Source organism: Drosophila subpulchrella, chromosome 3L, assembly GCF_014743375.2.
Source record: "Drosophila subpulchrella strain 33 F10 #4 breed RU33 chromosome 3L, RU_Dsub_v1.1 Primary Assembly, whole genome shotgun sequence".
Classification (NCBI taxonomy): Eukaryota; Metazoa; Arthropoda; class Insecta; order Diptera; family Drosophilidae; genus Drosophila; species Drosophila subpulchrella.
Genome location: NC_050612.1, coordinates 28,684,326 through 28,710,939, shown reverse-complemented (window position 1 = coordinate 28,710,939; position 26,614 = coordinate 28,684,326). Strand labels below are relative to the sequence as shown.

At 37.5% G+C, this 26,614-nt stretch overlaps 2 protein-coding genes across 4 annotated transcripts; both read left to right on the top strand.

The window, feature by feature from the left end:
• Positions 1-276: 276 nt before the first annotated feature.
• On the top strand, positions 277-2,316 carry LOC119553553 (shematrin-like protein 1). Of its 2 annotated transcripts, XM_037863994.1 has the most exons (4): positions 277-413; positions 484-589; positions 835-1,134; positions 1,693-2,316. In XM_037863994.1, the coding sequence occupies exons 1-4, from the start codon at positions 381-383 to the stop codon at positions 1,716-1,718; spliced, it is 465 nt and encodes a 154-aa protein (XP_037719922.1). In that variant the 5' UTR covers positions 277-380; the 3' UTR covers positions 1,719-2,316. The 2 variants fall into 2 exon arrangements, with proteins under 2 accessions (XP_037719922.1, XP_037719921.1); XM_037863993.1 differs by lacking the exon at positions 1,693-2,316 and having other exon boundaries at positions 835-1,360.
• Positions 2,317-7,014: 4,698 nt separating this feature from the next.
• On the top strand, positions 7,015-26,111 carry LOC119553541 (RYamide receptor). Of its 2 annotated transcripts, none has more exons than XM_037863978.1 (8): positions 7,015-7,395; positions 18,630-18,834; positions 19,724-19,926; positions 22,029-22,177; positions 22,257-22,378; positions 22,450-22,676; positions 22,762-22,953; positions 24,684-26,111. In XM_037863978.1, the coding sequence occupies exons 2-8, from the start codon at positions 18,762-18,764 to the stop codon at positions 25,359-25,361; spliced, it is 1,644 nt and encodes a 547-aa protein (XP_037719906.1). In that variant the 5' UTR covers positions 7,015-7,395; positions 18,630-18,761; the 3' UTR covers positions 25,362-26,111. The 2 variants fall into 2 exon arrangements, with proteins under 2 accessions (XP_037719906.1, XP_037719907.1); XM_037863979.1 differs by lacking the exon at positions 7,015-7,395 and adding an exon at positions 13,338-13,475.
• Positions 26,112-26,614: the final 503 nt, after the last annotated feature.

Sequence of the window (26,614 nt, the reverse complement as noted above, 5' to 3'; positions counted from 1 at the left end):
TAGAACTCTTTAGGGCTGGAGTCGATTCCCACCTGTAGATTCGCTTTGGCCACACCAACGTGTCGTATGAGTAATAAAACCAAGCTTGGCTTCCAAGTGAGATACAAAAGTGCGAGAAGTGCGAGAGTTGGGGGCTTTGTTTGGTTTTTATTTTTGTTTTTTTTCGCTTTTTGTCTCAACAACGTCGACAGCGACTTCAACTTGAGCGTAGCAACTCAGCCGGAAAATGAAAAATATAAATTGGCCCCTCGTCTGAGAAACAGAATTATTTAACGTCCAACAACCGGGCCAAGTAGTTGTCTTGGTTTCCAAAGCTCTCCGGGAAGTAACTCCGCTGTATTCAGATTGTTTTGTTTTAAAAATAGTACAAATCATCCGGAATGTCTATCATCATCAAGCTATTTACTCTAATGGTGAGTGCTCTGAGCGATATCTAATTTGCGTAAATACCCAAAAACAATGGCCCTTAAAATGGCATTTCAGTTGGCCGTAACCGGAGTCTGGAGTGCGGCCCTACCTGAAAACCAAGTGGCAACTGCGGCCAGGACAACCTCCGGGGATTTGGCCACCGCCGAAACTTCAGCCAAGTGTGAGTATGGGAAATTGAACTTAAATATTTATAAGGAAAAAGGTTTTAATAAGAGTTTCATATTTATTTTACCTGAATTGCTATCAAAATTCGTGATAAACTCAGTGGTCTTGAATTAAAATGGTATAACATTGGTCGTGAACAACTTAATATTGCTGCTTTCTAAGAATATCGTATACCTATTTCTTTCATTGTTTTTAAAAAACCTTACTGATGAATATTTTCGTTCATATTTTTTGTTTTAGTGCTAAATCTTTTTGGAACTGGGGCTGGCTCTGGCTACCCCAACTACGGCTATACCTACAATCGCCCGACAAACGGGTATTATCCCGGATATAATACAAACTACTATGGTTCATCCTCCTCGGGCTTCTATCCTAGCACGGGCTATGGCTCAGCCACCTATTATCCCAACCAGGGGAGCTATGGATCCTCGAATTACATCCCAACACAGGGATATCCCCAATATTACAGCAATAGTTACCCCACCACGAACATTCTGGGATCCCAAGGAGGCGGTTACGGTGGATATGGCGGTTACGGAGGTAATGGAGGTTTGAGGCAATACTCGGGCTATTGGCAGCGGGATTATCAGGGCCAGCGGAATCGCGGTTATGGCTACTATGATGATACAGATCGTTTTGGCCTGCCCTTTTCCAGAGACCGTGGTTATGGCTCGAACTCGTATCGTGGCTATAACTAAGTATCTGCTTTCTGTCTGTCCCTTGTTAATGAATTTTTGTTACCGCTTATTCCTACTAATAAAAAAACACTACTATATCTTGACTGCTACTAATTTAATGTGTAAGTTGTCGCTGTGTAAGTTTGCTTGGCGCGTAATTAATTTGCTTCTAGGTTACATTTCCATGAGGCATTCAAATTACAAACTGCGGACACGCCCAATTGCACACTCAAATTTGCCCATTTGTCATTCGTTCATATTCATGCTCTCAGTGCGGCTAAAAATGTGTTTTGTTGTCTGAGCCTCAACCGAAGCCTACAAATTAATTGCATTTTTGCAGCTTCTACCCGAAAGTTGACTATACTTATTTTTATTTGGCCGCATCGCGTTGCCAACTTTTTTCTGACCTTTTCATTTACAGGCTATGTGCGCACCACTTTCGGCTAAAACCGCCAAGAACTAAACCAAAATGTTACACTCCAGCAGCACGCATCAAAATCAACACACAAAAAGATCGTAAAACTTATATAAGCCATTTATTAGGAACCACATCACAACTCCAAAGACGAAATAACCTCTGAGCCGGAATATTTGGCGAGCCACTTAAACATTGCACCGCCGCCCAAAAAGTCAAGTCTCCTCAAGTTTTTGCGGGGGAACAAAGTCTGTGCAACATCTTGACTACCAAGTCTTAAATTTTAAGTAGAGTAAAGCCATGTTTATGTTTTCCCCTTCGGCAGCTTCTGCAAGCTCGTAAATGCAGTGGAGCGAACTTTTCGCCGGAATTTTCTGGGGAAAAGTGCCCGAGTCCCTCTGCCAGTTGAGCGTGTGTTGAGAGCAATTTGTGATAAGCTAATAGATTTCCCTTGTTAAATAAAGCAAAAATTCCAAACAAATTTATGTGGGGCCATGAGAAAATTAATTAAGCTGACGAAGAGGTGAAGATAAAATTTCAACAAAGAAGCAAAGGAAATTTTCTTACTAAAGATATAAGGCTTCTCATTGTTTTGGTTCGAAAGTAACAAAACATTTCAAAAGAAAACAGAGTGTTAATAAAAATATATGCAAACGATTGTCTTGTTCAAAGCAAAAATATATAATTATAAAAAAAAACCATCAAAAGGAATTCCTTTTTTTAATGGGTATGAAAAAAAGGTACTTAAAATGTAAACATAAACAAGCAGCAATGACAAAAGGCTCTGAAAAGAATTCCCTCACATGCTAAATTTTTCCATTCATACAATCTATGATTTTTTAATCTATTTGTTCTTTCATTTGTCTTATTGGCTGGTTCCATTGAATGCGCTGCTTCCTTCCGTGCAGTCATAAAAATTAAAACACGAAAAGAAACAAGAGATACAAGATACAGATACATAACTCGATGTGTAAATACGAAGTAAATAAGCATTTCATATGGGATTTTTCTCAAATGTATCGCCAAATTGTTTAGAATAGGTACGGAGGCACAAAACAAAGTTCCCCAAGTCATTAAAGAACACAAGTTATGATCAAATGAAATTGAGAGAATACGATTTTGTTTGTGTTCTCAGTTTGTTTTGTTCTTCATTTATTTAACACTGTTTATTATGGCAGTGCGCTGAGCTCCACATTAAAAGCAAATAGAAATAATTAAGCGGCGCAAACTACAATAAATAAAAATAAGAAAAACCGATAAAAATATCTGGCCCGCGGGGGCAATGAAAACATTTATTTGCCGCGCGGATTAAATGCCGCAACAGGCATTGAAATCTAATGTTAACAACATTTTAATTAACGAGCAATGCCAGCAAATAATGCAAAAATTATTGCACATAATTGCTGGATATTGGTTAAATGAGCACCGCGTCAGTTTGTTCAGGGCAAATATTTGACTGGCATATATATACCAATTTTTTCGCCACTACCCGCCGACGCAAAAAGAGGAAAACAAAAGAAAATTGCAATTTCTGTAGACATTGCTTACACAATCGACTCAATTCCCAAGCTAAATATTAAAGGGTGAGGGGAAAACTAAAGGAAGTCCAAGGAATCTTCCAAGTGGAATCAAAAAGAAAAGGGTCCACTTATAGAAATTGTTGTATAGCTTAAAAATTTCACCCAGCAGTCAGCAGAAAATAGTCTTAACGAAGGGCGTGGGTTTTCGCCACGTTCTTATCAGTCCCGGGGAAAGTCTTTCACTTTCCTTGCAGTGTGGGTTGCGGAAAATGGCGCAACTTTTATATGGCAGTTCATAACTTGCCACAGCTGCTGCTGCTGCTTGAAACCAAAACTAAGACCAAGTGTGGTAATTACTTGGCCAAACTTCCAGCACAAATAGCGTGTGAAGGTGGCAGAACCCCAACGAAATAGTTCTTAAGGGACAAAGTTTCCTGCTTTGCCAACAAAGATTTTCTATTCTCGAACTGGGTTCAATGAAAAAGTTAAATCAAGATCTTAATCCACACCTTTAAGTGCAAATAGCTGTTAATGGGATTTCATTGGAACTCATTTTCATGCACATCAAAAACACTTGGCAGGTTGCAAATTAAATTGCCCAAAAATTTGATAGGCAGCTAACCTTTTAAGCAAATTCTTGGTAAAAAAGGGTGAAAGGTCGTTCTTTAAAATTTATTATGATCCCATATGTACTTAGGCTTCCGTTTCGCAACTGCAGAAAGGGTTGGCATCAATTTGTAAAACAGAATTATTTAGCAACTTTGTTGGGCTGCATAAAATAGATATATGGCAAAGACCTTAAGCCCCTGAAAATTAATGGCTTTTCAATGCCAAGAACAAAGAGAAATTTTGTGTTTTAAGCACCAACAAAATGGATACTTTTACTGCCGCCATATAAACCAGTGCTAATCAATAAGTATTTGCTTTTTTATTTCTGGGCGTTGCAAAGCTTTTGCTTTAAATTATCTATAGTATAACCAAAAACTCGCTTTCATCGGATTTTTGTTTAGATCGTGGATTTTGGCTAATTTTATAAAGAACGTGCCCAATTTTTTCACCTAAAGCGAGTTCATTATATGGCATGCTTAACTATTTAGCACCTGAAAAAGGCGCCACGTGCTTCAGTTATTAATCCGAAAAAGGTGTAAGTCCAAAGATCACAAAAACACAGCAACCAACCATAGGTTTCCAAGGGAAAACGTTGGAAAACCCATTTTAGCCGACTGATAACCCCGCAAAAAACAATCATATATCTGCAGAACACACAATCCCCGAACCCAGTCTCTAATGATAACTTTAGCACGTGCCGTCGGAAGGAAGCCAGACTATAAATGATTCAAAATCATTATCATGTCGCACTCTCTTTTGTTTGTGTTTCCCATTAACAGAAAACAAGGGGAGTTAGAAGGAGAAGGGAGATCGATAAACAATGTGCAAGCGAGAGGCAAAATCGCCACTGGCTAAGATTTAAGCTATGTAATTTATTACACATAAATCAAAACAAATCGCTTGTTAACATTTGCCATTCGCAGCGAAGTGGAATTTATGCATAAATGCATTTAATTATATGCGTAAAAAACGTGGCCCCAAAACGAAGAAAAAATCAATGATTGGTGGATTTCATTGGCGATTTAATGGGGAATCCAAAATGGATAAACCTCAATTTTGGGGCATTTTCGTTCACTCGATTTGAGGAAGAGTGGAGGCCATAAAAAGCACACTTCACAGGCCAAATAATCAAAGAGCAAAGCCAATGCCAGACAGGTGAATCAATCAATTTGTGTTGTGTACATAAAAAAATGTGAAAAATACTTTATATACTTATTTATATTGGATTTCAATGATACTTCGACGATGCCAAAATGAAAATGTTTTAAAACAGCGTCGGTGGGCAATTTGCAAATATATATAGTCGGTATATCAAGTAAAGTAAGCCAAAATAAAGCTAGGCTATAATTAAATTAATTTAAATAATTAACAGACTTTTGGCTAAGCAAGACCTGTTGCTTAAACTCTGTTTTGCGAGTCGAAGCAAACTTTTGTCCCGATGATAATGCGAATTTAGCTAAATTAGTTTGTATTTAATTCAATTCGCACACGAGCTCTAATGGACGCCATGATGCCAGCGACTCGAAATCTGTTCAAATAACAATCTTAAGTATGTGTGGAACCTGGCGCGGGAACTTCGGATGTGATTTTTGTGAAAGAAAGGTAAACTACAAAATATTCAATTTTTTTTCAATGGTTTATGGGCGGGGAAAAATCTAGGAAAATATAGTGGTTGAATGGGATGCTTAAGCAACCTTGTGCCGAATTGCAAACCACTTTCAAGTAATTGAAAGGCAGCTAAGATGACTACAAATTCATTTGTGGACTGAAAGGTAAATACACTTTCTGTACTTTCTCTGCAATTCTATGCAAATTTCCCTTTAAAGTAATTGAAAGGCTTTCCTGGCTTGGGAAAGACTCATCAAATATTTAAGCACTGTTTAAACCAAAGAAAGGCACACATTTCCTTTGTGCATTTAACCTAAAATCCTATTAACCTTTGGCTTCCATTACTGGTGGCTCTTAGGATTTTCCCCATTCTCGTTTTCTATCTGCGAAAATCATTGCCTTCTGGCCTTTCTGTCTTCTCTATGCGAAAATCACTGCTCGTTTGGAAACCCAAAGGTGGGTCAATGATGGACATTGTCTTGCATGTGTCGGCCCTGATGAGTTTTTGTTCTCAAATTCAATTTGTTCAGCTTTAAGGGCATTTGGCTACCCAGGAATGTGCTGGGGATATTTTCAGACCAAAATTTCCTGAACGTCAAAGAAAACAAACGAAAATGTTGCAAGCACACATACCTAAAACAAATATTTCAAAAATTATTAAAGGTAGAGAAATATTTGTATAGTATCAGAGCTATTGGTATTTATCCAGCTTATGACCAAAATATAGATGTCTTAAATTCTGTTTCAAGAAAGCTAATACCTTCTTTAAACTTAAAATGATCAGGATATTTATATATATTTTTATAAATATTTGTTAAGCATCAGAGTTCCTTTATTAATTTTAAAAGGTAGTTGTATCTTAAGTTGTATTTATAGCCAATCAAAACATCCTTTAACATGCTTCCATAATCACTTTTGTAACCCAAATTTGACTTAGTTGTAATGGTTCTGTCTGCCCCCAAACCCTGAAAACAATTTAATCATTTAATGCCAAGTAGTTGGTCTAATACTGGCAAACAAGACTGCTTGTCTGGGAGCGATAAAATCAGAGGGCGGGGAAAACTCCACTAGAAAGCCACTTAATACAGAATTAAATGGTAATTACTAATTCAACAATGCGCAGACATTGAAACTTTCACTTATCTGTATCAATTTTGCCGAGGGGGTGGCAATAAAATATTTAATTATTATTTTTTTCTTTTTTTTGGGTGGGTGGCAGCTCTAATCAGTGAACAAATATGCCAGTGAAACAGTCGAGACACGCCCAGACTCCCAGCTGAATTGGTGTTGGATTTTTTATTGATTTATGTTAACAGCACCGCGAAAACAAGGTAAATTGATTAAGATTTCTTGCCGGGCTGCACCTGAGTTTGAGTATTATTTTGTTTGGTTTTTTTCTGGTCATACCTACTCTGACGTATGCGTAATTTCTTCGAGAGATAAAAATGAAATAAACTGGGGGCTGTGTCGGTGTGTGCGAGTGCGCCTGCCCCTCTTTTGTATCTGTGTGGGAATCAATAGAAGCCGGCACGCAAAGAAAAAAATTAACAGGCTGCCGAGTTCCCATTGCCATTCAGTTGGCTCCGGGAGCTTTTATCGTGCGGTTGTATCTCGCGATCGAAACTGTATCAAACAAATAATCAAATATTCGCGCGAATCGCTGGCCATAAGTTTTAAAATTCAATTATCAAATTTGTTTAACTCAGCCATAAGTTTCACAATTTTATATCAAAGTTAACCCCTTTGGAAAATGCGTTTGTCTGAAAGTATAAATAATAATATAAACATAGATACAGTTCTCTATTTGCTCGCCTGCTGATTATGACTGCGGTGTCAATATCAAAATAAGCAGAAAGCTAATTGCATTGGACAGTAAAAAAAAGGACCGTCCCATCAAATGAGTATTAATTAATGTATGCATTACACAAAAAGTGCATTTAAATACAGCAGAAGAGTAATTAATTTTTGTGGGGTAAGTTGAGTATGACACGCTCATCAAATGGGCTTCCGTTGCTAAAAAAAAATGGTTAAAATTCCATTATCATTACAATTAAGAGCATTAAATGCACACTTTGTTGGCATATTAAATACTTATTCAACGATGCCAGTTTGGGCTCGCCCCAATAAACAAATAAAAAATCTATTAAAACCCCATACAACCCGTCGATTTGTTTGGCAATTGAGCAATTTAAACGTTCTCCCAGTCGTCTAGTAAATTTTTGTGTTGTCTGCGAAATTTATCAATGAAATTTTAGCATCCAATAGACTTTGATCACGTGGGACAATAAAAAGAGCGTTGAATATAAAGTGATTTGTTTACTTGCGATAATCAAACATACTGCTTGGAAATGTTCTGCTGTACCTGGAAATCATAGGGTGATATGTGAATGATATGATTCTCAATTAAACTGACTGAAAAGGCTAAAATATTTATAAGATTGCGAAAGAGGAAGTCTTAATTGAGTATACAATTTCCCAGCACCCAGTTGGTAAATAAAATATTTCCTTTGCCAGGGCAGACACAATCCTTTTTTTGGTTCCTAATGGTTGTGCTCGTCATTGAGTATCTCAAGTGTCAGATAAGAAAATGTGGAGCCAGCTTCCTTAGCTGACTGTTGCCTTTCCCTCAAATGTCCGGCAGCTGGGTAAAGCTTAAATTTTTCAACCTCGACTCATTCTCAGTACCCATTACTTATTATACCTTGTTCCCAGGACCAGAGAATTTCAATTAGAGGTGGCACAAGGTTATTACAGGTGCGACAAACGCAGCCTTGGCGGGAAAATTAACCAGCAACAAAGGTAAAACAACACGAATAATAAACAGAGCAACAACCTTCTCAGTTAAAAGTGTAAAATGTTTATAAAACTTAAAAGAGGTCGCTGTTATTTTACAGTCATTTTATGTGTCTCGCAAAGGGTAAACTCACTTTTGAACATTTTTAAGCCAAGAAACAAACATGAAATATCAAAAATTGCAGGTGAGAGGACACAAAGAACAAATGGCCTTTTCCTGTTCTGTTTGTGTTTTCTTCTTGGTAAATGATGATAAAATGAAGACAAGGCATTTACTTTTCTTTCTTAGCCAAAAATGTCTACCATTTCTTTTGCTAGGTATTTAACCCTTTGGAATTCGGTTGCTAATTGCTAACGCACTAATTACTAAAGATTATTATCATGTCTGTTTATAATGTTTTTCGTTGTTTTTGTGGCCAAAGTGTTTGATTAAATGTATTTATCTCAGGTTGGCTTCTGTTATCGTTACCCAGGCAGCTTTTCGGTATATCGCATAACACAATTAATTACATTATCCTTGGAGCTTAAAGGTCTGAAAATTCTGTGGCAGCCCCTTGTTTTATAATTTACAGGGTTTATTAATTTCATTTCGCAATTATGTCCTGATTGAGCTGGCAAATTGAAAAAGAGAGTGCTTAAATTCCCTGGGGATGATGCTTTTAATTTTCACTATGTTAAAGGGCTTTATATAGTCTACTTACGTGAGCTGCAATATGGAATTTACTTTAAAAAGGCAGCTTAATAAAGGCAGGCATATTAAAAATATATTTGTTCATTCATCCCTTTGATGGGCTTTTCTCCGCATATTTTCCCCATTTTTTATGTATTTTTCCCTTAGCCTTTTGTTCCAGTATTACCAATATTGCCATTACTTCGCCACACAGGAGATTTGGTCATTTAAAGGAATTCCAACAGAACCGCTCATCAGATAATGATGCTTTGTCAGGTTTGCATCGCTTAATTGGACCATTGGGAGGGGATTTCCCATCTTCGGGGGCTTTGTTGATTCACCTTTTTTTGTGTGGGACCTCTTGACATTGCCATTGTTTGGCGAAAAGGTCAAGGCACTGTTGGAATTTGCAATGGCAAATTGTATTAGATGCGAATGCCTGCTCAAAAATTAGCCGAACTTCTGGTTCTGAAGAAGTTCAATTGAATGGAGCTGAAGCTCAAGATTGTTGCAAGGTTCACTGAACGGGTAGCAGATGCTTTGGGTAATTAAAGAGTTCACTTCAGGGATTCAAGATATGTGAAGAGGGCTTAAAGAAAAGTTTAAAGAACTTTCAAGGGCAAGTTTAATCACAAGTGCACAGATCTTCAAGTGGTTGCAATTTTACAGATTTTCAAGTAAACTTGAAAACTTTGGAAAGTCCTTAAATTAATTTGTGCACTTTCTGGAAAAGTTTTCAATTGCGGGTTTCTTGAAGCTTGACAACTTTGTGTCTACTTTGTTTCGGTCGAAAGTGTTTAGGGGCTATTATGGTTTTTGAAAATTAAATACCTTTTTCAATTGTAATACTTCAAACCGATTTTTCTTATTTATTTATGAAAGTTGATAGTAAAGTTTACAAAACTAAAATGAGCAAATGGGGTTGTAAGTACATTGAAATTAAATAGTTTTTCAATAATCTTAAAGATATTTTATATTTTTTGTTTTATTCTAGTAGATAAGTACAATTTTAATCATTTTAAAAATATTATTTTCTACACTTTCCTCCAAGTGTTTTTATCTATCAACAGGCTTCTGTTTACCGTCTGTCAAAGTCCCCGTATGCACATGCCAACACGAACTTAGCCGCGTAAATATTTCTACTTGTTTCTACGCTTGTTGACTTTTATTGGAAAATTTTCATTTTTCGTTTTACTTTAGCGCTTTTCGAGAGGAAGGGTTTTTTCCTGTCAAGCTGAAAAAAAACACATTTCGTTGAATAGAGCTCTTGAGCAATGCAAATTTTTCACCCCCTCTGTACTCAGCGAGACCCAACTTAAAATGTCTGCAAATTGTAATACAGCAATTATTTGCAAATCTTTGACATTTTCGTGCCGGGGATGAAATCTTTTCATTGTCAGCAGTAGAAACTTTTACTCGACGCGTCTTTTCTGCATAAATTTTTGCTATTTTTAGTCGAATGAAAATCGCTTTGAGCAGCTGATTGTCTTTAAGTTAAAATAAACTTGGCCTGAAATCCCTCAAGTGACGTCTTCCAACTTTCTTGAGCGGCAGGCAAAGCCTTAGCACAAAAGTAAACAGAAGTGCATTTTAGCCTGAATTTATTATGAACAGCCGCAGTCGTTATTATTAATACATATTCAATGGATATTGTAAGATACTAATAATAATAAATATGCCAGCTGCCTTGACGTTGATAGACAGCATAATAAAGCTTATTTAAAAGGGCCCAAAAGGACATTTGGGTTTGGAGAGCAGAAAGTGTAGGAAAATTGAAATTTAATCCATGCAAAGTGCTGCAGGGCAAATGGAATAAACCAAATGTATTACAACCTGTTTGTAATTAAGACATTTGTGGTTATATAAGATATGAAATGATTCCTAAAATCAACCTTAAGAGCTTTCCTTTCTATTTACGGAAACCATTATTTCCATCAAGTGATTATCTTCCATAATTAAATATTTATGGTGAACCATGTTAGGCCCAGGAACAGACGTATTCATTGTTGATATCATCAGTTAATGACTTGATTCGCCAAAAGAGAAAGATCCATCAGGTCTAGACAGTTCGAGAAATAGGTTCTATTAATATTTATAACATTAGGACAATAATTAGTTTCATTGAATATTTATATTGTGTGGGTGTATTCGAGGGTACAAATTAACCGACAATAGGCTGTGAAATTTGTCTTTTGCCTGCCTGTATATGGCTGTATTCCACAGAGGATTGAGTCTGGGGTACCTTTTCGTCACCTGAGATGTCCGATTAGATATGGGGATTTTGTACGGACATTTGTTTGGCTTTCTGGCTGGGAAAACCACGTGCAAAGTGGTGTCTGTGCCGCTTATGTGCATTTATATGTGCTGATTAACTTGATTTAGGTCTGTCACTGCCATTGCAATCCCTTGTCTGGCCAAAAGTGCTGTGAACTGTGAACTGTGAGCAGGCCAAATTAGATGCACTTCAATTGCTTCGTCGATTGCCAAGTGGTGCAAGTAATGTGTGCCCGATATGCAAATCTGTTTGAGTCAACAAGAAATCCTTACATACACAATTTTCCTTATCAATCAAGTAAATCCCCAATTCAATTAACTGAGCAACTAGATGTTAGCATGTGTGGTAGTCAAGTATTTTTATAATACTCCCTTGCAATTCCAAATATTTTAATTAAATTCTCTAGAGCTTGTGATTGGCATGTTTTGTGTACAGTATTTTCAAATTATCTTGCCGCAATAGGAATTTGTTTCACTCGGAATACACGAAATACCAATCAGAATGGGGTAATGGGGGTCAAGTCTGGAGTATGGCAATCTCATGCTGAGTGGGTGTGAAATGAAATGAAATCAATTTTTATCGGCTCAAATATGTTTCAATCTAATAAGCACACTTCAGCGGCAACATTTACGGCCTATTTGCACCTGTCGTGTGGCAATTTCGTCGGCTAAAGCCAAAAAAAGATGCATTTTAATATGGGACATCAGACACTCCCCATAGACAATGATTTTCGTTTACCCCGAATCATTCTAGACAGCCCATGATTGCGAATTTGTGTCATATTCATTTTCAGACCTGTCCAATGTTAAATTATCTTTAAAGTGCGCTCGCAACAGAACCTGATCCTCATCAAAAGGATTTCTATTTCGTTTGATTAAACTAGAGAATCTCGCACGTGTGCCCAACTTTTTCGTTTCGCTTTTTTACCCAGCCTTCAATCCCAAACTTTTACCAATTTAATTAAGAATACATGTCCTTTTTTTTAAAGGGTTTCACATTTTAATGAGTTGCGAGCAAACGTGTTCTGCTTGACAAAAATGTTCCACCCCAAAAGAGGATACCATACGAGCAAAAAAAAAGTTATTCTAGACATGTGTTTAAATATGGCTAAAAATGTAAAATAAAACCCGAAGCTACATGAAAGAAAATACATATCCTGTTCAGGGAATTGATAATTGCAATCAAATATTTCCGCAGATTTCCGCAATTGATTCGAAATGATTTCTCGCCCCCGCAGTTGACATTTATAAATGGGAATTATTCTGTTGTGTGCAAAGGAGCACTTTTCAGATTATCTGTTTTCAATTTCCGCCACATTTTCCACAGAATTTGCATATGTTTCGCAAACACAACACAGAAAAAATGGGAATAAGAATGGTACAAATTTTGGCATTTTCCTTCCGTTTACTCAGCATGATATGTAATTTAATTCCCATTCAGAAAACGCGGGCGTGCCATAAAAGGTGTGCATATACGGTGTGTATGCAAATCAGAGTGTGTTCAGCCATTTGGATTTAGTGGTCGACGTCAAGGTGAAGGGAAGCGTTAAAGTCGATGACATGGAAATGCTGCGATAAGTGGAAAAATGAGAAATGAAAAACAAGCTATTTTTGGTAATACCAAATTTGTTTGACTTATTTTTCTGTGAGGGTGTGGAAAACGCTCCTTAATTGCTTATTACTTTTCTTGCTAATTTTTCACTTAGCCTCATCAGCATAAACTTGTCGGCTGAATGGAAATGAGCATCATAAATTTATAGGTACTCTTATATCTATAAGGAAGGGCAAATACTCTTTTTTAACCTTACTTTAGGCCAACTTTAAGGGCCAAAAGGAACCTGTTCGATGGCCAACAGGTTTGAAGTGCAACTTGTTGTGTTTTGAGTGCCAAAATCCCCGACTTGAGTTTTCCTTTGTGCCCGCCCCCTCGTTTTCTTGTCCTTTTGCAAAATTCCGGCATCGGCTGGAGTTCGTACTTTGGGGTTCGTGTGCGTGTTGCCAACAGTTCAACAGTTGTTCCAGCCGAATAAGAACCTGCTGCCAACAGTTGATAACGGGAACTCGCGCGGTCTGGATGCTTAGCTGCCATCTCTAGAAGGAAAATATATTAGAACACCCTGTGAAAGTGAATTTAAAGCCCAGGAATAGCGTAATATTCAACCCACTCGCCTACGGACTTTTAATTACGTTTTCACACGGAAAAGTTAATTGTGGCCCAAGGCAATGTGCACCGAAATAAAACTATATTAATAACAATTTAACCGGATTTCTGGTTGGAGAGAGTTTCCTAACTTCCGGATTCCCAGCACCTGCGGGTAACACACACATTTATTACAATTAGACTTTTCATGCCGCAGAATGTGTCCCCCTTTTCTCTCATCTTTTCCGGTTTTTGTACTTTCTTTCCTATATCTTGATGAGGGGTTTCTTTTATTGGATTATATTTTTGGCAACAGGATGGTTGCGTGACTTGGAAAGGGTAGTAAAATCCATAGCATCAAAAGTTTTGATAGTGTTTTGCTAAGAAAGATTCAAGCAGGACTAATTTTATGTATTGCCTTTTATAGCCAATTAAGTATACATTGATGTGGATTATAAGAAAGTGTGTTAAGAACTTTTTAGGGTTTAATGAAAGACACCTTTATAGTGCAATCCAGGCCAGAATAAGAATTGCAATTCAAATGATAGGGATCGATAACAAAGGTTGCAACCTGCTTAAAAACATTCGGTATTTTATCAGGATAAACTACTATTGAAAAACCGCTAAAAATAAGATATAAAATCTGAATCTTTTTTCCGCCCTAAAAAATCAGTGTTTTGGCTGGCATGATGCAAAAAAAGGTCAAAATAAGGAATGTCGTACCTCATTGAGCTCGTAATTTAATTTCCAATCGATTGACACTAAAACCTGAAAACTTAAATTTTTTGACATTTTTTGCAAAAAATCATGATGTAACCCCTTATGAAAAATGCAAAAATTGGTCAAAAAATAAATTGCCCAAAAAATGATGGGCATCTTTAGCCTGGGTTATGAGCTGCTCAAAACAGTCGTTCCTTGGGCGCTCGGTCTTGGTTTGACTAAAATATGACAGAAAACCCGTATAGAACAGGTAATTTTTGACCAAAATCAAACTCCTTATTTATAGCAATATTTTGGGCGACACTGTGCGAAATAGGGTCGGAAAAAGAAGTGGCCATAACTAGGCAGCGAAAAATAAAAAATAGCTCGATTGAGGGTCCTAAATTATCTTTTTATGCTCCATTGAAGGGCCCAAAAATGCCATTCCTTATTTTTTTTAGAAAAATATAAATCATAACATAATAACGATCTGATAACAAATCCCTTGTAATTTTCGAGGTACCCTTTATAATGCTATTCTTGTTCATTCAAAGGTCGTGACCTGTTCAATAATTGCTTACCACCTCCGTTATTTTTTACGGGCCATGTATCCAAAGGGCCAAGACACCTGGGACTCGTTCTTTTTACAGCATCTCCATCCTTACCTATAATGCGCAATTACATGCCGGACCACAAAAAGCAATCATCGGTGGTCAGACATAATTTTGTTATTAAATTTAAAAGAATTTGAGGCCTGCTAATTTTAGTATTTGTAAAATGTCTTTGAAAAATGGCAGGGCAGCCGCAAAAGGGCGCATAAAATTGACAGGATATTACGCAAAACAATGTCAAAGGACGGACGACCTTAATGGGGGACACTTAACAAGGTCCTTTGATAGACACTCCCGGGTGAGATAGCCGAAAAGAGGAGAGGGGAAATTGTAAGCGGAGCCAGTTAAATGAACTGTGGGGAAGAATTTGCCCCCCAACGGCGAAAACAGAGCACTTTATCAAGTGTTTCCAACGAATTCTTAATGTTGGGCGGCCAGCCTTTTTGGTCAGCGATTGTGCGAAAACATTTTATCTTACTTTGCGCAAATTAGTTGGCAGTCTGAAATCATTTACCTGCCACCCTAGGGCATTATGCTAAATTAATTTTTAATTGATTCGCCTTTGAGTCCAGGCGACAACCAAGTTTCAAGTGGCCATCCATTTGCGATTTCCTTAACAGAGGGTCAAATAATTTCCGGTCTTCGTCTTAAACTTGAAAATGTCAATCCCAGGAAAATTAAGTTTAATAAGCCTAGCGCGAAAGAAAGGCTTAGATGTCCTTCAAAAACAATTAAATTAAATAAAGCCAGCTCAGAGAATTTCCATGTCAAGGGCTTATCTGAACCTTTAGTGACATTTTCCAAAGCGGCTGAAATTTATCACCACTTCTTTGACACATTAACCAAGAAAAAGTAGCAATCTTAATTACAATCCTCGCTCAACCAAGTGATTATTTATTAAAATAAGACTAGACAGCTGAAAACATTTGTCCCAAAAGACCAATCAAACCCAGAATCCGTAAACACACGCCGTCTAAGTTCAGGCTTAAGTCCAAAGTCCGTTGGCATTGTAAACAAAGAGACACACACGACCCCTGGAAGTTACACGCTCAGTTCTTATGCCAAAAGCCAGGCCCTTTACCTCACTCACAGGTTCAAATAAAATATATAAGCCAGAAAAGGAGGTACATTCGTTGGAAAGAAATTGGGGATACCCTTGCATTTAAATGGCTCTATTAAAATGGGTTAAAAGTGCCCCCGACATCTACATATGTATATAAAGCTATCCAGGAGAAACACATAATCAACGACCAGCGAAACATGCTAGTTATAAGTAAAAATGTCTTTAACTTTTGATTATAATGATGCATTTTAGTTTTAGTGATATATTTTTGGCTCGTTTTCTTTTCAACCTTATATTTTATTTTAAAAGTATAGATTATTTTACATATTTTTGGTCTAAAATGCTAAGAACTCACCATTCGTTAAGTCTAACACAAGCTTAACTAGTAAAATTAATACTTATATATTTTAATATAAAATAACCAACTTCCTGACAAAGCCAGTGTACCCTTAGAAAAAGTGTTATCAAGCGTTCGCCTACAGTTGCGCTTTTATTGGACATGTTGTCTTTTCATTTTCTTTTCCTTTTTCATTATCTCTGATGCCTTTGCTGGGCTATGGTACATATAATCCTTGCCATAATGTGGCTGTAGTTCCCCGGCTTATGCGGCGTATGCGCAATGTTTGTGCTATTTTAAGGAACAGGACGTGGTAGCTGCGTTTCCATATTACATCGTTGTCAACTGGATCGCTGATGGGCTGAAAGCTTAACGCTGCGCTACACGTTGCTATCCAATATGAATTTTCACTTTGATGTCCTACGCCCCACTGTCGGTCTAATAGGATACACTTTTAATAATATTCGCTGCTTGTACAACAATTTCCATTCAAAAATTTGTTATTCAATTCACCAGGCACACCATTCCTCAGGTTTCACAACTCGCACGCACGTGCGACCCGTGTTTCTTGTTTGTGCCAAGTCAAAAGTCTGTAAATTTTACAAATTAATGGTTTGGTCCTGGGTGACATGAATCCCTGTTGCTTTGTTCTCGAGTGTGCTTCAAGTGAATTTCATGGGAAATCTACGGCAGCACTTTTCATGCCGTCTGGTGTTTCCAACACGGAGAAAAAAATTAAGCCAATGAACGATTTCATGAATAGCAGGTAATATTTATTTTAGTGTGACCATGTACTCACCATATTTTTAACCACTATATCAATACTACATCCACACTGAAACCTTTTTAGTATAGAATTAGTATCAAGAGCTTTTGTCTTTAATATTGTTATTGGGTAACCATTTAAAAATTTTGAATTGCCATTCTTTTTTTAGGTGTACAATATCAAAGGCGTATATATACCAACATATACGTCAGCTTAATGACCCGAAAATCTTTGGGTCTCAATTAGTTGACCATCAAAATTCAAGCCAAGCTCAACCGATACAAATAAAGAGCGATTTTGCTTTGACGTTAATTAGAAAATCTGGGCGTCTCGCATGGCCAGACTAATTGCACTCGCTGTAAGCATAAACGGTTCCGACAGTTTTCCCGATTTTTCCTCCTCCTTTCGCCACTCGAGCCACTGAAAAATTGTATACAATTTTTCAAAACAGCTCGCAGCGAGTCTTTGCATAGGACACCCACACAAAAAACCACTTTATGGTTTGTCCTTGAATATGCGCTGATCCTTTGAGCTGATGAAGCGCCAACTAAATGAGTTAGCGGTGGCTGTGGTGGTATACCACATACACAAAACAGCATATGGAAATTTCAACAATGAACGACAGTCCCCATCTAGTTTTCAGTCGAAAAATCATATTAGGTCCTAAGCTGGCCTATTTTCTACTGCCTCCGGTTAAGCTTCGTAAATGGTTCTAATTTTGGGATTTTGGGCTGGCAGTTAAAGAGGATTAGAAAGCAAAATTTAATTCCAGTGAAAGGAAGCTTCTAACTTATACTACCATCGAGTACTGCCCATAATACCTTCGAAAATATGCTCACATATGTTAGGTGCAACTACAAAAGAAAACAAATTTACGAGTGGTTTTATCAGAGATTTTGTGGTCATGCTTTAGGGTAGTTCCTTGTAGTTTTTGTGGCCGGAATAATAAAGGGATAAAGCTGTTGCCTGAAACGATATAATTTTCTATGCTATGCTGTATTTATAACAAAAAATAATATTTAGCTCTATATATAACTTTATGTATTATTCAAGAATTTTGTAGTCTTGAATATTGTTTAGATGAAAAAATGTTTATGTAAATTTGGTATTGCCACTTTAGATAAAACAAATTTACAAACAAATATTTCTGTATTTAATTTTTAAATTTTATAGTGGTACCTACAAATTTGCTTCAACTATCGGAACATCATTCTCTAACAATTCCGTCAGACGTTAAAATAAACATTCAGTTGCCCAATTAATTAACAAGTCTTCAATGTGTTTACACAACAGAAGATTTATTAACAAGTCGCCACGATGTTAACAGTTCGATAAATGGCCAATTAACCGCGCTGAGAATCCCATTCACAGTCATTCAATGAACTTTGTCAGTTCTTGTTTGTTTTTTAGGAACCACCTTAAAACGGTTCGTCCGACATATGAGCGTTGGCGTGACTCTTCAATAAAAACATGAAAATATTATTGGTGATGGCAAGGGGGCAAACTGTTTTCATAAGAAACAAAATGCTGTTGCACTGCCCACGGTAACAAAGCTGGAAATGCCGAATTCCGGTGCACTTTCAATTATACAAAACAAACTTTTGGCATGTGAAAGCTGACAGGTGATTCCACCTGAGCCATTACTCATGTCCGCCCACCTCAAATTGGTCAGTTCCTTGAGGGAAAAACTGAGATTGCTTGTTTGGCTTTTCGATGTTATGGTTGATCATTTGTTGTGCTTGCTGTCTGCACTCTTGATTTACTCCGACCACCGGAATTGTGGGAGATAACTTTTTACGAATTTTCCGGATACTTTAAATTAATGTTGTAATTTATAACTCTCTCTCGTTTAGATTGAAATGCTGCCCAGAAGCCCCTGAAGATGTATGGCACTACATAAACAAGGAAAAGTCGAACTAAAGTGCAAGGTTTAGAGGATATAGTGTCCTCGTTAGGATAGATAACCGAAACAAAGGGCTAGTGCCATGGCAATGGATCTAATCGAGGAGGAATCCCGCCTGGAATTCTTGCCCGGGGCCGAGGAAGAAGCGGAATTTGGTAAGCACTTCCCTAATCCCTTTGAGCAATCGGGGACACGACTCATCCAACTGGATTAAATTGACTTGACGTATCATCAATCAAAAACATTGACAAGTTTGTTTTTGTTTTGACAGCTCGCCGTTAGTTCTTTGATCTTGAATCATTCATGAGTTTTTTTGGGGTGGCGAATTAAATTCTAAATTTGGTCACTTAAATTGACTGATGTTTGATGTGAGGTAATGAAATCCATGTCAGAGCTAAAGTTCGACTATCAATATTTCATCTAAATCCGAACGTGGTTGGCTTTATAAATTTTCCCTCTGGTTTTATAAATGCGTTTCAATTTCCTTGACGTTTGCCACTCAGCAGCAATGTCAATGTCGTCTGCCCTGCCACCAAACTGACTGACAACTGACACTTGAATTAATCTGCTACTGTCAGGCCAGCGGGATTTTTCACAAGTAAAGCACTGAAAATCTAGGTTCTATAAAACCAGAAGCCCGAAGGTTATTCATGCTTAAAGATAAGTAAAATGGTCAATCCGTCCTCAAAGTAAGAATAATGTAACCTGAGGAATGCAAATTTAACAAGGAGCAAGATTAAAAGGAAAAAACGATTGCCTTTAGATTTTCAATTCCAAACCTATTTATAAGTACTAACAATTGTTTTTAATAATATTGTGGTCATATTTTTTAAATGAGAAGTCTTTATAGACATATATATTATACCATAGACACATACATTCTTTCTATCAATTTAAATTGGTTTAATATTAAGTTATTGACAATTTCGTAATCACAGAAACATACCTAAAATAAATATATTAAAAAAAAAATAGTTGTTTTTAAATTCTCCCTTTTTTTCTGAGTGGAGATAAACCTAAAGCCTAACTATTTTTCATTCCCAGAGCGATTGTACGCGGCTCCCGCTGAGATTGTGGCCCTGCTGTCCATCTTCTATGGGGGAATCAGCATTGTGGCTGTCATTGGCAATACCTTGGTCATCTGGGTGGTGGCCACCACGAGGCAGATGCGAACTGTGACGAATATGTATATCGCTAATTTGGCCTTTGCCGATGTGATCATTGGCCTCTTTTGCATACCATTTCAGGTGAGTTGCAGCCGCCATGGTAATTATATTACAGGTAATTAGGCTTATTTTACCAGGGTTTAAATTGCATGCATTAAACATTACGTATACGCAGTGTTGAGCTGGTAAATTCATACATGCATAAATCACACAAGCCACCAGCATTAGCATTAGTTTTCACATATTTTCGCCCTAGATTGGTAGTCCTTAATGGACTACGAAAACACGCAAAATTTTAAACCACACAGGGCGCCAGAGAGACATCAATTTCAGCCTAATCCGGCATCAATTTAATTTCCGGACAGCGAGCTTCCATGTTTGGAATTAGAAAATTGGCACAGCCTCATACCCTCTCGTTTAAATGGCTGCGGTAATGGAATATTACCTACTTCAAATTTTAATGCGATTTTCGGTTTATGTGTTAATGGGATTAGTATTCCGTTTAAGCCACTGAAAATAAAGTGCTAAAAGCCAAGTGAACAATTTTCTAAGCTCTCTTTTCTGGCGGCAGGCAATGAAAGCGATTTGCATTTGTATGTGATACAGGGAAATTGTATAGCCATTATCATGGTGTTATTGAATGCGAAACGTAAACAAAGTTTGCTTTGAAAACGCTGTTTAAGCGGAAAATGGTCAGAGATCAATAAGCAACTGAAATTTGAATGAAATAATAGAAACATTACTTAGTATTCTACCCGTTTCTCAGATTTTCACACTTTCATTCAAAGCACGATTTAGGGGCGAAATTTTTAAGTCAAACACGGTTGTAAACTGGCAAAATAATTATTAATAGGCAATAATTATTATTAATTGTTGATAAAATTGTAAACATGATTGAAGACTTGAATATAAATTAAAAGTATAATTAACAATACTATTATTGAAATACATATTAAAATAAATAATTTTCTAACTTTTTACTGAGTTAACAAGAATAAATAAGAGCATATTTCCTTGTTACTTTGAGCACTCTTTCATTCATCATTAAATCTGGCAAGTTAATTAGGCACGCATAATAAAATATGTGTAATTTTTAATTCAATTCCAGACATTAATATTACTTAAGAGAAAGCTCATTGCAAACAATATTTACAATCTTAATGATACTTTTTAATAGACCACTCAGAAAACCTCTAATGAAGCTCCCTTCCAGCATTCCTTTGAACTTTGAACTTGACTCAAAGTCAGTCTTCACTTTCCGCACTTAATTTATATTAATCGCGGAATCAAACAGACTTGTGGTCCTGTCATAGCCGCCAGTGAGTGTCATCAATAAGCTGGCGGGAAAATTGCAATTTGCGGCGGGCATTGCGCGGAGTGAAAGAAGAAAGCGCTTTCCTCAAATATCCGCAGTAACCACACACGTTTTCGCCCACTCCCACGTGAGTCATACCCCAACAACTGAACGTAGATTTTGGCAATTTATTTGCCCACGAAATGTTAGGACAGGGTCGAAACAAAACACCCTCCACAGGTTCCTGTTGTTTGCGGTCCAGTGTCCAGTGTCCATTAATGATGTTTGCCATGTGACTTGAATAGAGGCGCAATTTGGGCTTGATTTAATCATCGCACATCGCACCGACAGTCACACGTGCCTGCCCTTTTTCTGTGCACTGAAAACATAATTGATGACTGAGAAAATAATTATATTAGCTTTTATTTGGTAGAGAATGTCGAGGTATTTTAATAATCTTAATCTACTAACTTTTAATATTCAATTTTTAGACTGATCAAAACGAGTTAATCCATTTATTTCAAAGCTTTTATTAAATTTAAATTTTGAAATATTCAAATATAGTTAGTTTAAGCATTTATAACTTCAACTTTAATATAATTATTGTTCTCATTAAATTAAAAAATAATATCTTAACCTTGATACAAATATTATATAATAATATCATGCATTTCAATACCTATAAAGTAATGAAATCTCTTATCAAGGTACCTAAAAGTATGCTACAATATATTATAACTTCATACTTTTAGAACTTATGGTATTTTAAAGCACCTTATAAAGCTGTTCAAGAGTATGCTACAACATATTTTATACGCGAAAAAACGCTGGTTATTTATTACCACTTGGTTCTTTTAAAACTTGTTTTAATTTATATTTTTAATTTCAGTTCCAGGCTGCCCTGCTGCAGAGTTGGAACCTGCCGTGGTTCATGTGCAGCTTCTGCCCCTTCGTCCAGGCCCTGAGTGTCAATGTATCCGTGTTCACGCTGACCGCCATTGCAATCGACCGACATCGGGCCATCATTAATCCACTCAGGTGAGTCTGGAGGTCGAGAAGACCTCCAAAATTCAATTCGAAATCGGCAGAATCATTATAAATCGGCTTACACACCCAGGGCACGTCCCACAAAGTTCATATCGAAGTTCATAATCGGAGGAATTTGGATGCTGGCTCTGCTGTTTGCCGTGCCCTTTGCCATAGCCTTTCGGGTTGAGAAGTTGACCGAAAGGTTTCGTGGTAAGTCAATACGATTTGCATGGATTCAACGGCCAGGACCCAACCAATTTTCCCATCGTTTTCACCCGCAGAGAACAATGAGACCTTCAATGTGACGCGGCCATTCTGCACGAACAAAAACCTATCCGATGATCAATTGCAGTCGTTTCGGTACTCCCTGGTCTTTGTTCAGTATCTGGTTCCATTCTGTGTCATCAGCTTTGTCTACATCCAGATGGCTGTCCGTTTGTGGGGCACTCGTGCCCCGGGCAATGCACAGGATTCCCGGGACATAACCCTGCTGAAAAACAAGAAAAAGGTGAGTTTTTCAGGGGGTTGCTAGGGGGAATGCGAATGCAAATCTGGTCGCAATTTAATTTCCTCTTTTTCCGTCCCACTCGCAGGTCATCAAAATGCTTATTATCGTGGTCGTTATCTTTGGACTCTGCTGGCTGCCACTGCAGCTCTATAATATTCTCTATGTTACGATCCCGGAAATCAACGACTATCACTTCATTAGCATCGTCTGGTTCTGCTGTGACTGGCTGGCGATGAGCAATAGTTGTTACAATCCCTTTATTTATGGCATCTACAACGTAAGTGAGATGATGATGGTGGTGATGATGATGATGCGGATTGTATGTCCTGTTTACCGGGCTCGAATTTGCATTTGCCCGCCTGGGTTTTGATTGAAGTCCTTTGGCTCGAAACTGTTCCCCAGGGACACGTTTATTGGAGACGCACTAAAGGGATTTGAGTCTATAAATGGGAACTAAGTTTGCCAGGGAATAGTGGGGATTGATGGGGGATTTAAGGCAGTATTTGGTTAGTTTTCGGCATCTAAGTTGGGGGAGTCAAATATTGACATGAGATATTGTGAAAAAGGTCTTTGCACACGTGAGAATACCTTTCAAAGTTTGTCTCGATTTTGCAGACCTTTTCCTTTGTCAATACAAGTGTCATAATGCCTAAGTGTTTTCTATCTTTTATTTTTATAAATGAAGAATTTGACATAGTTAAAAATTACGTGTTCAACAATCATTTCAAAATATCTTGAGAACTAAATCCTGTTTGGATCCAGGTGTAAACAAACAACATATTTCCCAGAATTGCCCAACTTGGCAACTTCTATTATCTCATCAAATCGAACACAAACATGGACAAAAAGCAAAGAAAATGTTTATGAAAGTTTCAAAGAAGCGTCGAAATGAGGAAAATTCGCGTCACTTAATTTTTATTGTGCACAAATCGATTACTTTGTTGATTTTTCGAACATTTTTCATTCCACTGATTTATTAGCATCCGCGTCACATTTTACCAAATATAAATTTAAGCTTACTTTGAAACAATTTTTAATTTCTTTTTGCTGAATGCCAAAAATAGCTGACACAAAAAAATACTTTGTCAAAGTTAATTAAAGCATCGCTCCACTGTATCCAATAAGCAAACACCTACAGTCTGAGCCGCAGGAATTGTGAACCGCAAAATGTAGGCAAATCCACAAAAATCTTCGGAATGCCAAAGTGGCAAACCGATAAAGCGAGAAAAACCCAACGGCTGTTTGCCTTGACACTTAAATTGTCTGTAAAAGATAGATTGAGAGCGAGCTCTGCGAATGGTCGTAAACTTTTTCCTTTGCTGGGTGTGCGTGAAAACTTTGTCAACAAATATTCCATTTTACTGTCAGCAAAGACAAATGGCATTCGGCGGCGGAGGTGGAGATTTTTCTAGACCACGTTCATTAGGCAAAAAGTGGCAAGTTTCGGCTCTCTTGGCCATTTTCCTGCCACTCCAGTTTTTAATTAGCTAGAAGGAAGGCCAGAAGTTGAATTTTGCTTTCGCAGCGAAAATAAATATCGAAAAACTTGAGATAGCTCTTATTTTTGTGGATTTCATAAAGTTTTTAAGGAAGATAAATAGTTTATTTTAGGCATATATTTAGATTGTCACTTTTGTTTAACTATCATAAGAGTTTACAGTGGTTTGCTAACAGAAAATGCAAAAGTAATATGGAAAAGTAAATAAAATAGTCTTAAGCACACATTTTAAAGTAATTATAATGGTATTTGTTTTATAGTAATAATAAGGCATTAAAGGGATTAAAATTGTAGAGGAACTAGTTCATACAGATGCTCACAGTTTTCATTTTAGAACTGAAGGCTTATTGCATTAAATTCATATAAGCCGTTTAAATTCCAAAGATGTAGTTGCTGGAAAGCTGTTAACTATTTGGAAACACTACATGCGAAAAACCTGTCCGGCTTCAAAAGAATCCCCCATATATTCAAATTTATATTTATACTTGATGTTTTTATTCTCTCTACAGGAAAAGTTCAAGCGGGAATTTAATAAGCGCTTCGCCGCCTGCTTCTGCAAGTTCCAGACGAGCCTGGACGCCCACGAGAGGACCTTCTCGATGCACACCCGCGCCAGCTCCATAAGGTCCACCTACGCCAACTCCTCGATGCGAATACGGAGTAATCTGTTTGGTCCGGCCCGGGGTGGGGTCAACAATGGGAAGACGGGTTTGCATATGCCACGGGTGCACGGGAGTGCTGCTAACAGCGGGATTTACAACGGAAGTGGAGGGCAAAACAACAATGTCCAGGGTCACCATCATCCGCATCAAAGTGTGGTTACCTTTGCTGCGGCTCCAGGTGTTTTGGGCACGGGAGGTGCGAGTGCTGGTAGTTCTGCCTCAATGCCTCCGTGGCGCAGGAACAATTTTAAGCCCCTACATCCGAATGTGATCGAATGCGAGGACGACATGGCACTCATGGAGTTGCCATCGACGACGCCGCCCAGCGAGGAGATGGCCTCCGGGGCAGGTGTCCAGTTGGCCCTGCTAAGCAGGGAGAACTCCAGCTGTATTTGCGAACAGGAGTTTGGCAGCCAGACCGAGTGCGATGGCACCTGCATCCTCAGCGAGGTGTCACGGGTCCACCACCCGGGCTCCCAGGCGAAGGAGAAGGAGGGAGGCAAGAGCCTGTGGCAGCCGCTTTAATTTAAACTAGAGTGATTAAGTTATAGCCGTGTTCCAATGACACATTCTGTGAAAAAATATAGGTTGAGCAGGGCTAAAAATACAAGCCCCATAGGATACGCCATTCATATCCCCAAAGAATTCAAGTAGATTGTAGAGAAATAGCTAGAAAACAACCGTCAAAGTCATATGCCTTTGTGTATATTTTTCAACCGAACAAAAAATACCTTCTAATAAGTAAATGTGCCATTGGAACATGTCTACTAACCTCTGTGATTTCGTCTTAATGAATTGTGATTACAAGTCCCATTGCTGATAATTGGTTCGCAAAAGGATATGTATTGAATGAGTGTGAATGCTGGTCGTCAGCCATGTACAGTATTATAAATAATTGCAACTTCAAGTTACGTTCCTTAAAGCATAATATGTATATTCAAATTTTAAACACGCAGAACTTTGTCCAAAAACATTGTGTTAAATCGATTGTTTAACGTTCTGTCAAAGCCAAGATTCACCAACTACCAACAAAACTAACTTAAATAAGCACCGGAAATCAATTAAGTAGCATTAAATTAAATTATTAAAATAGTTATTTAACAAAAATTTGATTATGTATTAAAACAAAAGCACGCAGCTGGAAGTACGCAAATGGAATGTACAATATTTGTCATTAAAAAAAAAACAGAAAGGCTAATTAATGTAATTATTATTGTATTAAATTACCAACCGAAAACGAATAAACATTTCGAGTCATTAAGCAAACCAGTAAAATATACGAGTATCTCTCTTTTGTTTTAATTACAATGCAGCACCATAATTACTGTTTATAACTATGGGCCATCAATTGTATACATTTAAATGGGTTTATATTTTCAGTTGAATTCGCTACACTTAAATTAACTGCCAGAGGAAGCTTTTAATCCTTAAGGAAATTGACTTTTGAATTTAATTTGTTTGACTTGAGTGCTTTTTACTTGAAAGATTTCCAGTTAGCGGAGACTCGAACCGGAAATGGCCAATCAAAAGCACAAGATGGTCCAAAAGCGCAGCGAAGGCATAGAAGAGCTTTAACCCTTAGGTGGTCCCAGTGCTGGTGGGAGTTTTATATGTAATGTAAAATTAAAAGGTGTTTTACTTCAGGTTTGGCAAAGCTTTAATACCCGAAAGTGGCTTTGATAAAGTAACACATCTTTTCAAAAACAATAACTAAAAGAAAAAAACTTGAAACAATTCAAACAACTTTATTTAAGACAATAGCTGCAGAACGTTTTCTT

Coding starts and splice junctions, on each gene's coding strand:
- LOC119553553 (XM_037863993.1), top strand. CDS start 381: ATGTCTATCATCATCAAGCTATTTACTCTAATG. Junction 414..483: donor TCAAGCTATTTACTCTAATG/GTGAGTGCTCTG, acceptor ATGGCATTTCAG/TTGGCCGTAACCGGAGTCTG. Junction 590..834: donor CGCCGAAACTTCAGCCAAGT/GTGAGTATGGGA, acceptor TTTTTGTTTTAG/TGCTAAATCTTTTTGGAACT.
- LOC119553541 (XM_037863978.1), top strand. CDS start 18,762: ATGGCAATGGATCTAATCGAGGAGGAATCCCGCCTGGAATTCTTGCCC. Junction 22,178..22,256: donor GCCATCATTAATCCACTCAG/GTGAGTCTGGAG, acceptor TTACACACCCAG/GGCACGTCCCACAAAGTTCA. Junction 22,379..22,449: donor GTTGACCGAAAGGTTTCGTG/GTAAGTCAATAC, acceptor TTTCACCCGCAG/AGAACAATGAGACCTTCAAT.